The sequence below is a fragment of the Hibiscus syriacus genome, unplaced genomic scaffold (genome assembly GCF_006381635.1).
Source record: "Hibiscus syriacus cultivar Baekdansim isolate YM2019G1 unplaced genomic scaffold, ASM638163v2 tig00016563_pilon, whole genome shotgun sequence".
Lineage (NCBI taxonomy): Eukaryota > Viridiplantae > Streptophyta > Magnoliopsida > Malvales > Malvaceae > Hibiscus > Hibiscus syriacus.
The window spans coordinates 115539-129610 of record NW_024062387.1 but is presented as its reverse complement, the minus strand read 5'-3'; the positions used below and the strand labels follow the sequence as shown (position 1 = coordinate 129610).

At 33.7% G+C, this 14072-nt stretch overlaps 1 protein-coding gene across 1 annotated transcript; it reads left to right on the top strand.

Annotated features, from left to right (window-relative positions):
• Window positions 1-1754: 1754 nt before the first annotated feature.
• LOC120208357 (glycerol-3-phosphate acyltransferase RAM2-like) lies at window positions 1755-3518 on the top strand. The gene is made up of 2 exons (XM_039207649.1): window positions 1755-2417; window positions 2630-3518. The coding sequence occupies exons 1-2, from the start codon at window positions 1785-1787 to the stop codon at window positions 3515-3517; spliced, it is 1521 nt and encodes a 506-aa protein (XP_039063580.1). The 5' UTR covers window positions 1755-1784; the 3' UTR covers window position 3518.
• The last annotated feature ends 10554 nt before the right edge of the window (window positions 3519-14072 follow it).

The following is a 14072-nucleotide window of genomic DNA, read 5'->3' as shown; positions in this document are numbered from 1 at the left end:
ATTGTTCAAAAAAAAATTAAAAGTAAATTTGAAAGTTAGAGTGATTAACTTAGGAGTAATTTGAAAGTTAAGTAATTAAATTAAAAAAAAATTTTAGTGACCAAAAAAGGAGTGAGAAGATAGTTGAGTGATGAATAGTGAAAATTACCCTTAAAAAATATGCCATGTGCAAATCACTCGTTAACTTTTTAACAATGAGATATTAAAACGAAACAAAAACTAGGTATGGTTTTCAAAAAATTAAAAGTTTAGATACTAAAATGGACCAAAATTAATAGTTTAAGTACTATAAGGACAATTTACCCAATTAAAATTTGGTCTTGATTAACTTGATTTGCCAAGACGTCCACCAAATAGGAGTTAGATTTATAATTTTTTTATAAGAGATATGTAAGAATATCGTAAACTATAATTTGGTTTCCCAAGTTTCAAAAAGATTGATTTTAGCCCTTGTAACAGAAATATATAAAAACATAAATAAATTATTTATTGTTCGGCTATGTATGCATCGAACACCACGCCCTCCACCATTCTTATTTTTACACTTTCTACACTTGTACATCAAAAGCCTCTCTTTTTCACACCACATTGTTATTTTCCCCAGAAAGTGATGGAAAGTTCATCCGACGTGGTAGGTAGCACTATCAAACTTGTACCATCCGAGGTAATTCTAGGGTATAATTGTTATTTTAAAAAAGAAATAAAATTTATTAGCAAAGTGAAGGGTTGAATTAAAAATGGAACGAGGAAAGGAATATAGAAAACGAAAAATACACATAAATAATACAATGAAGAAAGGTGACAAACAAAATGGCGGGTAAATCAAAGAGGATTAATTTAATTTATGTGAGGTTAAAGTTAACAACCTTTCTTACCTATTCTTACCATTTACTTTTAAGGACATTTTTATTGCTTACTTTATCAAACTGTACGTAGCTTCCTAAATTCATTACTCACATTTTAAGTTTCTCGTGGAATCTCTTTATATAAATAAGGGCACATACCGTAGCATGTCACTCCATTTTCATAAAATTTCATTTTGGTCATCGAAAAAACAAAAACGTTTACAAAGTAGTCACCGCTGTTAAAAGTTATTTCATGATCCGGAAGTGCATGCCTTTTCTTTTCGATGTTTGTGGCCGTGATTCAATCTTGCAATTGGTTTTGCGTCATTGTTCTTTCATTAATGGCCGACTGCCATTAATTCCATCGAAGGCCATTTTATTCGAAAAAAGGCCAAATGCCTTTCTTTTACTTACTTTAATGGCCAATTTCCATTTAACGTAGTTTTCTGCAAGCAAATTTTAATATTCACGAGCACGAATTAAACTATCTCACTGTAAAGGGATGGTTGGTAATTTTAAAAATCTCAAGTTCGAGCACCAACGAATGTAACCGTGTATTTACGCATGTATGGTTAAATGATTGAACTAACTTAATGAAAATATATAAAATATATGATACTTTTAATCCTTATTAAATGTTTACTCATATTTTCTTTTATTTACTATTCGTGTATATTTTAATTGGCCAGAAAAAATAATTCAACTAATGTACAAAATGAAGTATATTTTATTTGACCAACATACCTTTATGAAGAAATCAAGAAGGAAAAAAGCGACGTAAAACTTTACTACAAAATATAATCGTTGTCTCCAAAGAAATATTTTGGAAGTCTCGGTGCCCCCACAAAGGCTTTTATTATATATAGAACTCAAAGCATGCATTGAAGCAAACTCTAAACGAAGCTTAAAGAGAGAAAAAATTGTTCTAAAAGCCTAACAATGGCGAAACCAGGGGAAAAGAGTAATTTATTGTTTCCAAGCATTGCCCGATGTGCATCAATCCGACGTGAAAAAGACACGGTGGTGGCCGACATGGACGGAACCCTGCTAAGAGGACGAAGCTCTTTCCCTTACTTTGCATTAGTCGCCTTCGAAGTTGGCGGCGTATTCAGGCTTCTCTTCTTGCTTTTAGTTTCCCCTATGGCCGGGATCCTTTACTATTTCATCTCCGAATCGGCCGGCATTCGGGCTTTAATCTTCGCGAGCTTCGTCGGGATGAAAGTTTCCGATATCGAATCCTTGGCTCGAGCTGTTTTGCCAAAGTTTTACTCCAGCGATTTGCATCCGGAGGCTTGGAGGGTGTTCTCTTCATGTGGGAAGAGATGCGTGCTCACGGCGAACCCTAGGATTATGGTGGAGCCGTTTCTGAAGGATTATTTGGGAGCCGATACGGTGATCGGAACCGAAATCGATGTGTTTAAAGGTAGAGCGACTGGTTGGGTGAAGAATCCAGGGATTCTTGTGGGACAAAACAAAGCCGATGCACTTGTGAATGCCTTTAAAGATGAGCCTATGCCCAATATTGCTCTTGGTGATCGAAAGACTGATTATCCTTTCATGAGATTGTGCAAGGTGCAACTCTTTTCAAGTACACTCTTTACAGAATAGTAAATTATAGATAACAAAATTCGAATTCGTATATGTCTAATAATTATCAAGGTGACACATGAGACGCTTATAACGTTATGTTAATCTTGTGTCGTATTTGTAAATGCTATGTTACGTTGTGACCGTAATTTAATGTTACGTTTAAGTTTTAAAAGGCTTTCTATTTTGGTTTGCAGGAAGCTTATGTGGTTCCAGCAGAGCCTGAAGTTAAACCGGTGAACCTCGATAAACTACCGAAACCAATAGTTTTCCATGATGGCCGGCTTGTTCAAAAACCAACGCCATTCATGGCACTTCTCATCATCCTTTGGATCCCTGTCGGTTTCCTCCTCGCCTGCCTCCGCATCGCTGCCGGCTCCCTCCTCCCGATGCCATTAGTGTATTATGCCTTTTGGGCACTCGGTGTACGAGTTTACATAAAGGGCAACCCACCCGCTCCGGCTAAAAAATCAATAGGTCAAAACGGAGTCCTTTTTATATGCTCTCATAGGTCCCTACTTGACCCTATCTTCCTCTCCACGGCTTTAGGCCGTCCGGTAGCCGCCGTTACATACTCTGTGTCGCGATTATCCGAAATCATCTCCCCTATCAAGACCGCCCGTCTTAGTCGCGATCGCGCCGCGGATGCTTCCATGATGAAAAAGCTTTTACAAGAAGGCGACCTAGTCATCTGCCCCGAAGGAACAACATGTAGGGAACCATTTTTACTGAGGTTTTCGGCTTTGTTCGCGGAGTTAACCGACGAACTTGTTCCGGTAGCGATGTCGAATAAGATGAGCATGTTCCACGGAACGACGGCTATGGGGTGGAAAGGGATGGACCCATTTTACTTCTTCATGAACCCTAGCCCGGCTTATGAAGTAACGTTCCTAAACAAGTTGCCATATGATTTAACATGCAGCGGTGGGAGATCAAGCCATGAAGTTGCGAATTACATACAAAGAATGATTGCTGCAAGCTTATCATATGAATGTACAAATTTTACTAGGAAAGATAAGTATAGAGCTTTGGCCGGAAACGATGGCACCGTGGGGCAGAAGCCAAATAAATTTTTGGGGTGCTAGAAAATTAGACTACATTTACTTCTAGAAAATATAGACTATTTTTATTTTCATTTTCTTAAAAAATAAAAAACGTTGAAGAAAACATGTTTGTTTGTGAAATTAGAAAATGTTTTCTAGAAAATGAAAACAAAAACAAGTAAAAATATGAAAATATAATAAAAATATTTTCAGTGTTTTCATTAAAATTATTTTAGGAAAATAGAAAATAGGAGAATATAGATATATATTTTTAACTTAACTTACATGAGTTTGAATCCTTCTACTATTTTTTTAAATTAATGGTATCTAAAATTCTCAAACTTTAAAAAAAATCAAAATGACTCCTGAATTTTTTTATACTTAATGTGGTCCTTAAATTGATATTTTTTAATACTTTAATTTTTTAGCATTTTTATATTTATTGTATCGAATATCATAATAATTGTTTATATTTTAAAATTAAATATTTTTTTAATTGTTTATATTTTTATATTTTTTAATTGATTATTTATTAATTTACATAATTATTTATATTTTTATATTTATAGTATTGAATATCTTAAATTGATCTTTAACAATTCAGAGGTAAGTTTGCTCCAAGGGAGTGTAATCGAGTTGCATTTCCAATTTGCTCCTAGGGAATGTAATCGAGTTGCAGATAGATTAGCATGCCTTGCTCTGGGTGGGAACCTGGATGATGCGAGAGCTGCTTGAGCCACCGGTGGAGGTAACGGGCTTACTTTTGGAGGTTGCTCAGGCAGAAGTGAACTGTTAAGCCTTTTTCGTTAGTTTTCCTTGTAATTCAAAAAAAAAAAAACAATCCAGAGGTAAGTCTCGATCGGTTGATGAGGTGATTACCTGTATTAGAGATGTTGTTCGGCTGAGATTGTATAGGTGCAGGTTGGATAAACTTACTGGGGTGAATGCGCAGATTTGTACTGAGAGGGGATTAAAGGTAGTTTGGTTTTGAGCTCTGTTTGTTACTGTAGGATGTACAGCTTTGACTGTTTTCTTTGGATAATTATGAAATCGATTTATCCAAAACAAAATAAGTACTCAAATTAAAAAAAAAAATCAATTATATCCTCAAAGCCAAAAAAACAATTAAACTCATCTATCACATAATCGTCCATCGTGTACTATCATAATAATATCGTCAACTATCACATCGAAATATTAGAGATTGTCATGTAAATTTCATAAATTGTCATGTAAACATCGTGATGGTCAACTTTAATCGGTGAAAGAGTTAAATTAGTTTTTTCTTCTCAATTTAAGGGTCACGTTAAATGTAAAAAGCGTGTAGTAACTGCACTAGTTTTACCTCAAAAAGTTTGAGGACCTTAATTACCACTAAACGAATTTTTCTTTTAATAACACTTTTGTGTGGTCCTTCTTACAACAATATTTTTTTTTAAAATTTAATGGATGTCGAGACCATTAACATTATATTTTTATTGTAAATTAAAATGATTATTGTATTATGAAATTTATTATCAACTTTATTGTTTTATATTTACATAACTCATATGTTAAATTTATGTAATATTTTTTAACAATTACAGTTTAATTTAGTTATTTAATAACTATTTGTCTAATTTTATTTTAAAAAATTAGATATTAAATATATTTTCATTATTTTTATTTATGGATTCAAGTTTTCGTTTATATTAACTAAACATGTTTTTTAATTTTTAGAAAACTGAAAATAAAAACTGTTTTATAAAAACAAAAACAAAAAATATTTTTTAAAGCCAAACGGATCCTTATTTTTCTACTTAACATTATTTTATTGGGTAAATTACAAATTTTAGCAATCAATTTTTTTTTCACTCCTGGTTTGATCACTATGCTCTTAAATACTAAACGATGTTCTAAATCAACAAAAAAACATCTAAAGGTTTGGTGTTTCAATACTTCGATATACTTTGATGACCGTTTGACGAGACAAATCGCGAGTTATTTATATTCAATTAACACTCAAATTGAATAGACTCAACTCGAGCTTAACTCGATTTCTTAACCAATTGAAACGAACTACTTTATACCGCTTCGAAAAACTAACGAGCAACTTGAAAAAAATAATATATTAAATTACTAATAATGTTGTTCAAGAAGCATATATGTTCACCTTGGCGATCTGAATATATCTATACAGAAGAATAAAATGACAAACTGATCGTAGAAAAGGCACGATACAACTTGCAAAGATTAATTCCTCACTCGAGGTTAAAAAAACAAATGAAAATCTAAGCATTCGCCTTTGTAAAAAGAAGAATTCTTGCCTATAACTGCAGTTGACCATAATTGCTCTGGTTGATTTGATTCAACCCTACGCAGCACAGCATGTTCTCCGGCAAGTCATCGGCTTTATTTCCTTGTTCATACGTCGGAACTATATCAACGGCAATGTCCGAGTAAAATCTCGAAACATAGAAAGCAGCGTTGGGTAGTCGAGAGGTTCACCTGAACAGTCAAGCCAAAATCCAGTGTACACAGCTTATATCTGTCCTGAAACGCCGTTTTCACCCTGAAAGTGTGTTAACGTATCAGAACCATTCGAATCGTGAAGAATAGAACTATCCGAATCCGTAGTATTTATCACGGAACAATCTCGTTCTAAAGAAGAAAAATTGAGGGAGAAAAATACCAAGTTTGAAGCAAATTCCTTCTTTTTGTTCCTATCAAACGAGAAAATGGAAGTATCACTGACTTTAGTTAGCTGGTAGCAGCAAAAATAACAAGGAAAGGAACCTATAACAACAAAGACAAAAGTAAGCAAGTAAAACCGATGAAGAATATGTGCTCTCACTAAAGTAGTTGCGGCCACGGACCTTGAAAGAACTTGGCTCAAACGTGTAGTTTACCCAAAAATATATTATGACAAAATTGAAAGTAAATTATACACAATCCGATTATAGAGTGTTGATTTGTTGAGTCATTCAATTATTAAAAATTATAAAATAATCATTTGATTATTTATATGTTTTAAATTTGTCGTTTTCTTTTAAAATTTTGACGGTCACCCTAGTTGAACGTTAACTTAATGATTAAGATATGATAAAATATGATCTTAAAGCCGTTTGAATTGTATTTTATAGATCAATTCTCTGTTTAATCGTCAAACTAGTGTTTGAAACATTATGTCATAAAACTAATATTTAAAAGCAACGATGATATAAGTATATATTATTAAAATATTATTTTATCATATCTCAATTAAAAGATTTACATAATACGTGAATAACACTCACTTCAACCTATACAAGTTAGGTCGTTCAATAAATTTAATCATGCCATCTTAAAATTTTATCAAATAAACAAAAAATAATGTAATATATAGTTAATGTGTAAGTTAACGTTACATCTCAAAAATATTTTAAAATTATGGGTAAACTACATAATGACCATTTAACTATGGGTCAGGTCGCGAAATGACCATCATTTTCAAAATTGTGACAAATATACCACTGAACTATTTAAATGAGTTCAAAATGGTCACACGACGTTAACATTTAACAAAGATATTTACATGGCATTTAAAAAAGTTGGTATGATTAGGGCGCAGGTCCTTGTAAAGTTACGTATTCGCGGCGCTGACACACTGCTTTGTTTTCTTCCATTTTGGTCACTACTTGCATATGATTTGTTTTTTTGGATTTTCATTTAATCTAATTTGATTATGATTTTGTTTTTAATTTTTCTAATGCTTTAATTTGAGCATTAACTTTAAAATATTTTATTCTAGTCATGTATTAAATTTGTAGATTAAATCCCCTATATTTTAGAATTAATCAATTTGATCACCAAGATTAACTTTAATTCTTAATTTTAAATTAGGTCCTAATTTCATTTTAATTTAATAAATTTATTTCTCCAATCAAATTGTGACACATGTCACAATCTTATGACTATAATTTGAATATTAATTATAATATATAATATATATTTTTTATCATTAATTATAATATATATTATAATTTGAATATTAAAATATTTTTTAATGATTTCATATATATAATCATTAAAAAATAAATATGAAAAATAATAAATTTAGTTTAAAAATATTAAAATCTTAAATCAATTATAAATAAATTATTTTAATGATTTAAGAGTTGTCATATTCTCAATTAACTTAATAATATGAAACATTAATTATATAATATTATTTTTAACTATATTATGTCAATTATATCTCCCTAACATCACAATAATTCCATAATTAATAAAAATTATATGACTTCACCACGAGCACTCCCCAACATAAGCTGCGAACTCATGTATATCAAAGTACGTATAGGAGATGAAGAAGATGATTGTGAAAGTACTAAAGATGAAAAGCCGTACTAAAGTTTAAACGAGTTCCCAACGCTCTATGCAAAGATTTCCAAAATCTCGAAGTGAATCGAGGGTCTCGATCAGAGACTATAGAAACAGGCACTCTATGCAATCTAATAATTTCTCTAATATACAGTTCCAAATACTTTTCCATAAAGAAATTTGTTCTGACAGGAAGAAAATGTGCTGACTTGGTCAATCGGTCAACAATTACCCAAATTGAATCTCTTTTGTTTGGAGTCAGGGGTAACCCCAAAACAAAATCCATCGTTATATTTTCCCACTTCCATTGTGGAATGGAAAGTAGTTGCAACAATCCAGACGGAACTTGATGTTCTTCTTTGACCTGTTGACATGTCAAACACCTAGACACAAATTCGGTGATGCTTCGTTTCATCCCTGGCCACCAATACCGATCTTTTAAATCCATATACATCTTAGTTCCACCCGAGTCCATTGTCAATGGACTGCAATGAGCCTCTGTCAATAAATCTTTCTTCAACTCTTCATAATCTGGTATCACAATTCTTCCTTTATAATACAAATTTCCATCCGACTTAACCTCAAAGTCTTTAATCGCTTTGCTCTTTACTTGATCAATTCTTTTCAAACATGTTTCATATTTACTTTGACATTCTCTTATTCGTTCCAACCATGCTGGTTTAAGTTTTAACACTGCACATAGACTACCGTCTCCAGTCAAAGATAACATTGCATCCATAGCTCGTATAGCTGCAAACGTCTTTCTACTCAAAGCATCTGCTACCACGTTAGCCTTTCCGGGATGATAGTCAATTATTATATCATAATCTCTCTAAAACTCCACCCATCTCCTTTATCTCAAATTAAGCTCTTTTTGAGTCATCAGGCATTTCAAGCTCTTATGATCTGTATACAAATAACATCGTTCTCCATACAGATAATGATGCCAAATCTTGAGGGCGAACACCACTGCAGCCATTTCTAAATCATGGGTGGGGTAATTCTTTTCATGTGGTTTCAACTGCCTCGATGCATACACTACCACATTCCCTTCTTGCATTAATACACACCCCAACCCGTTATGGGACGCATCACTGTATACGACAAAATTCTTGCCAGATTCCGGTTGAACCAATATAGGAGTTTCTGTCAGAATCCTCTTTAAAGCTTTAAAACTTTCTTGACATTCAGAAGTCCAAATAAACGGTACATTCTTTCTCATCAGCTTCATTAAAGGCATCACTATCATCGAAAAATTCTTAATAAATCTTCGATAATAACCGGCAAGTCCCAGGAAACTCTGAACTTCGGATACATTCTTGGGAACTTCCCAGTCCATTATAGCTTTAACCTTTTGAGGGTCCACTCTAATCCCATCTGCCGAGATCACATGCCCCAAGAAAATTACTTCATTTAGCCAAAATTCACATTTGGACAATTTCACATAAAGCTTCTTATCCTTGAGAATTTGCAAAACTAGCCTTAGATGTGTGCTGTGCTTTTCAATGGATTTCGAATACACCAGTATGTCATCAATAAAGACAACAACAAACTGGTCCAAATAGGGCTGAAAAATCCTGTTCATGAGATCCATGAAAGCAGCAGGTGTATTCGTTACTCCGAATGACATTGCAATGAATTCATAATGATCATATCTAGTTCTGAAAGCCGTCTTCGGAATATCTTTCTCCTGAATCTTCAATTGATGATGACCCGAACGTAGATCGATATTCGAAATTACCAAAGTTCCTTTTAGCTGATCAAACAAGTCATCAATGCGAGAAAGATGATACTTATTCTTGATGGTCACCTTATTAAGCCGTCGATAATCAATACAGAGACGCATTGATCCATCATTCTTCTTAACAAATAACACCGGAGCTCCCCAAGGCGACACACTTGGTCGAATAAATCCCTTTTCTAACAACTCTTGCAATTGATTCTTTAACTCTTCCAATTCTTTCGGAGCCATCCGATAAGGTGCCATTGCAATCAGAGCTATTCCCGTCATTACTTCAATTTGAAATTCTACCTCTCTATCTAGAGGTAATCCTGGCAACTCAATAGGGAAAACATCAGGGAATTCCCGAACTATTAAAATCTCATTCAATCATTATTCTGTAGCTCTTGTATCTATCACATTTGCAAGAAAACCCTGACATCCTTGTAACAATAGCTTCTTAGCAGACATTACTGATATTACTAAAGGATTAAACCTTTCACTACTCATACATATTTCTGTTCCTCTGGACTTTTCAGGGTTACATTTTTCGATCTGCAATTAACATCTCCATAGTAACGGAATAACCAATCCATTCCCAGAATCACTTCAAACTCGTCAAAGGGTAATTCCATCAGATTAGCAGGGATTTCAATTCCTTGAATCTTTATGGGATACCCCTTACAAACTTTGTTCACCCGAGCACTATGGCCTAAAGGATTAATTACTATAATCTCATTACTCGTAGCTTCTAAGGGAATCCTCAATTCCTTTACTAACTTACTCGTAATGTAAGAATAATTAGAGCCTGGATCAATCAGTACTAATACTAATTTATCGTACAGCTAAAAAGTACCTACTATAATATCATGGTCATCACGGTCATCACTTGTCTTTAGATTGTACACCCGTGTGGTTGACCGAACTTCAGGTTGAGCAGAGGATTCATACTGGTTCCTTCCTCTGTCTCTTCCTCGTCCTCTTTTTGAGGCAGAACCAACTCTTTCAGATGGTGCAGGCTCACCAACCATCAATGGACAATCCTGGATAAAATGTTTGGCATCTCCTCATCGAAAACAAGTCCCAGCAGTCATCCGACAAGCCCCAGAATGATTTTTTCCACAGTGCTGACACTGTCTCGCTTGACTCGGAGTAGATCTCCCAACACCAGATCCCACTGACTGTGTCTGTCTAGGTCTTGCCTGACTTGCTCCCCTAGCAGATGATGCAACTGATTCTGATCTAGCTTGTGATCGAAATCCTGAGTCTATTCCTCTTTTTAGTGGTGTTGAGCTAGAAGAAGCACCCGTCCTCTTTGATGTATGAACTTTTGAGTACCAAAATCTCTCATTCTGAGCTCTTTCAAGAGCTTTGGCATGATTGATCACCTCTTGGAACGAGGACAAATTCAATACTATCATCATCTCTTTCAATCTAGGGCGTAAGCCCTCCACAAACCATTCACAAGCCTCTTTTTCAGTAGGCACAAGCTCAAATGCAAACCTACTCAGCTTTTTGAACTCACATTCATACTCATATACAGAGCGGTTCATCTGTTTCAAGTTCATAAACTCCTGCTTCATATGCCGAATAAATTGATCTCCAATATACTTATTTTTAAATTCATCTAAGAAAAAATACCAAGTCAATTGGTTACTTGACATCCTCATGGTGACGTTCGTCCACTATATCCTCGCCTGACCCCTCAGTAAAGAGACAACTCCATCTAGCTTCTCCACTTCAGAGCAGTGGAGACCATCCAACATGATTTTCAAATCATTTAGCCAAAGATCCGTCGCAATCAGACCTTCCTCGGCTTCTCCCTTAAATTCGGGAGCTCCTAAACCTCTAAACTCTTTTGCTACATTCATTCATTGAGTTGGTGGGGCAGGAGGTTGAAGACGCGTCAGAATAACGTCCAACATCCTGAAGAAAGTGTCTTGATCTTGTACAGGCACTCCCTGAGATGCCTGTCCTTCACCTATGATACCATTAAATGTAACACCCTCAACCCGTTAACTGACCCGGATATGAGTTCAGGATGTCACATTGACTAAACAAAATAGTACTAAAAAACCGATAAAACATTTGAACTTATATTATTAAAATACAATAATATACATATGTTAATACAAATTTATCAAAATAATCAGAGCATACACCACTTGACACTTTGATTACATGCCAACATTCATTTACATAGCAAAATGACCTACTACTCAAGTTGCCTCTGATATGATAGTTACAGGAGTAATATCGTCCAGCTGCTTAACATTGATCGTCCACTTTCTCGAATCCTAAGTGTGAAACACTCACACGCTAAGTCATCGACTTAGTGAGGTAATATAATAATAATGCTAAAAAAGAAATGTAATGGAAATGCCATAATTAAATGGAATTAGACGAAATCAAATGCTTAACTATGCAGTTTATTTCACCCTGTTCTTTACCTGTAAGCATAATATATTAACATTCATGAATTCATATTAATAAGATTATTAGCCCGTGATACCATACTGAGAACCTAAGGTATGTGAGTACTGTGAGGTTGTGCATTATGCTGTCACCACAGCTCGTATAAATGCACCGAAGTGCCACGTAGAATTGCACCGAAGTGTCGCATATAATTGCACCGTAGTGCCATATAAGATTGTCCCTAAGGACCACGTAGAAAAATTCCATAAGAATCATATACATATGCCAAGGATCAAGTGTGTGTCTATCTCAAAGGACCGCGTAAACCCTATACTCCTGGCATGCCAACTATACCTATAGTTCTCATCTACATAACATGGGCTTTCACCATTCCCATAATTTATATTGTATAAACATATAATTTCCATACCTTTATCACATGAACATATCATGTTCCATCACTTTATCACATAGCTTATATAATATTTCATGCATATTCATGTCACTTAATGCATATAATATGAATTCATGTCATGTATCATAATATGAAATGCGATCATGTATCAAAATATTGAATCTAGACTTATCACAAGTCTAGAACTGAATAGAATACCATATTCATGCTATGCGTATGCACTCACCTATATTTCCTTGTTTTTTCCTCGATCGATCTTACGAGGCAATTGTTCTGGAACTTGTTTAGGCTCGGTATCTACAGAGTAATTCATTGATGCTAATCAGTATACTAATTAATGTATTCTAAACTATCATTTCTTGGGCTAAAAGAAAAGCCATTTTGATCTTTTAATGAAGGTATGCATCGATGCACCACACCATGCATCGATGCATAAATCCTATTCGATGTTTATATTTAAGGAGGTGAATCGATGCACTCCTTATGCATCGATGCATTGATGGCATTCGATGTTTTTATTTTAAAAGAGTGCATCGATGCGCTTCATGTGCATCGATACACCTCGAATAATTTCTGGGATTTATCCTTGATGCATCGGTGCACATAGCCTAAAAATGTCATTTTAAGCACGAAAATCTCTTTATAATCTTCTCTACACTTTATATTTCACCTCCTTTTATATCCCTAACTTGCATACACTTACTTAAACTAATTATTATCCATTCGATACCTTTAAAACTTAGAAATCCAATTCTCCATATAAAATTTAAGAATTTCATTCAATTTCCAACATGTTCTAAATCGAATTCTAACACTTCATATCCTTTAATTAGCTTGATGACAAGTCAAATCCCACTTCTAATTCTTATTATGAACTCTAATCCAAGATTTTACTTTTCTACCTCCTTTATTTAATCCTTCTTAACCCCATCATCTTATGGTTTTAAGATAACCTAAGCTTTCCTTAAGCTTAGTTATCATCTAATGATCAATAAGCAACCTTAAATTCATCAAGAATTTGATTAACAAGAAAACTCACCTTTAGCTTGGTCTCACGGGGAAGAAGAAGAAGAGAAATCTGAAAACTTTTGGTCTTTCTCACTAGCTTCCACACGGTTTATAAAATCCCATCAACTAATATTTAATTGTTTCCTTGTCAAAAGACTCATTTACCCCTTTAATTTCCCTTCTTTGCTTATCCATCCTACATGAAACATTCCCATTAAATCTTTCAACTATTCAATTTATCTACTTTGGTCACTAAATTTTAAAATTTCACAATTTGATCACTAACCCGGTATGGAGGATGTTACAGTATCCGAACGAAATGTTCGGGTATCAAAGTTTCGGCCAGTGTCTCATTACATCTGGATACCCATATTTTCGGGTCGTAGGTACCCACTTTATAATTTTTTATTTTCTAGAATTATATTATTTTAAAAATATATATATAGAAAAATTCTAAAATTCTAAAATTTAAAGGCCTATAATATATAATTCACACATAAAGTTTAAGAAATCAAATAACATGATTGAAAAAATATATTAAAAATTATAATTATAATTATAATTAAATTTCAAATGTTTCAAAGTTAAAATAAATATTTTTATAAATAATTTAGAATGTTAATGTGAAATAATTTAAGAAATTAAGAATTTAGAATGTTAGAGTGAAGTAATTTCAGAATTATAAATTAAAATTTAAT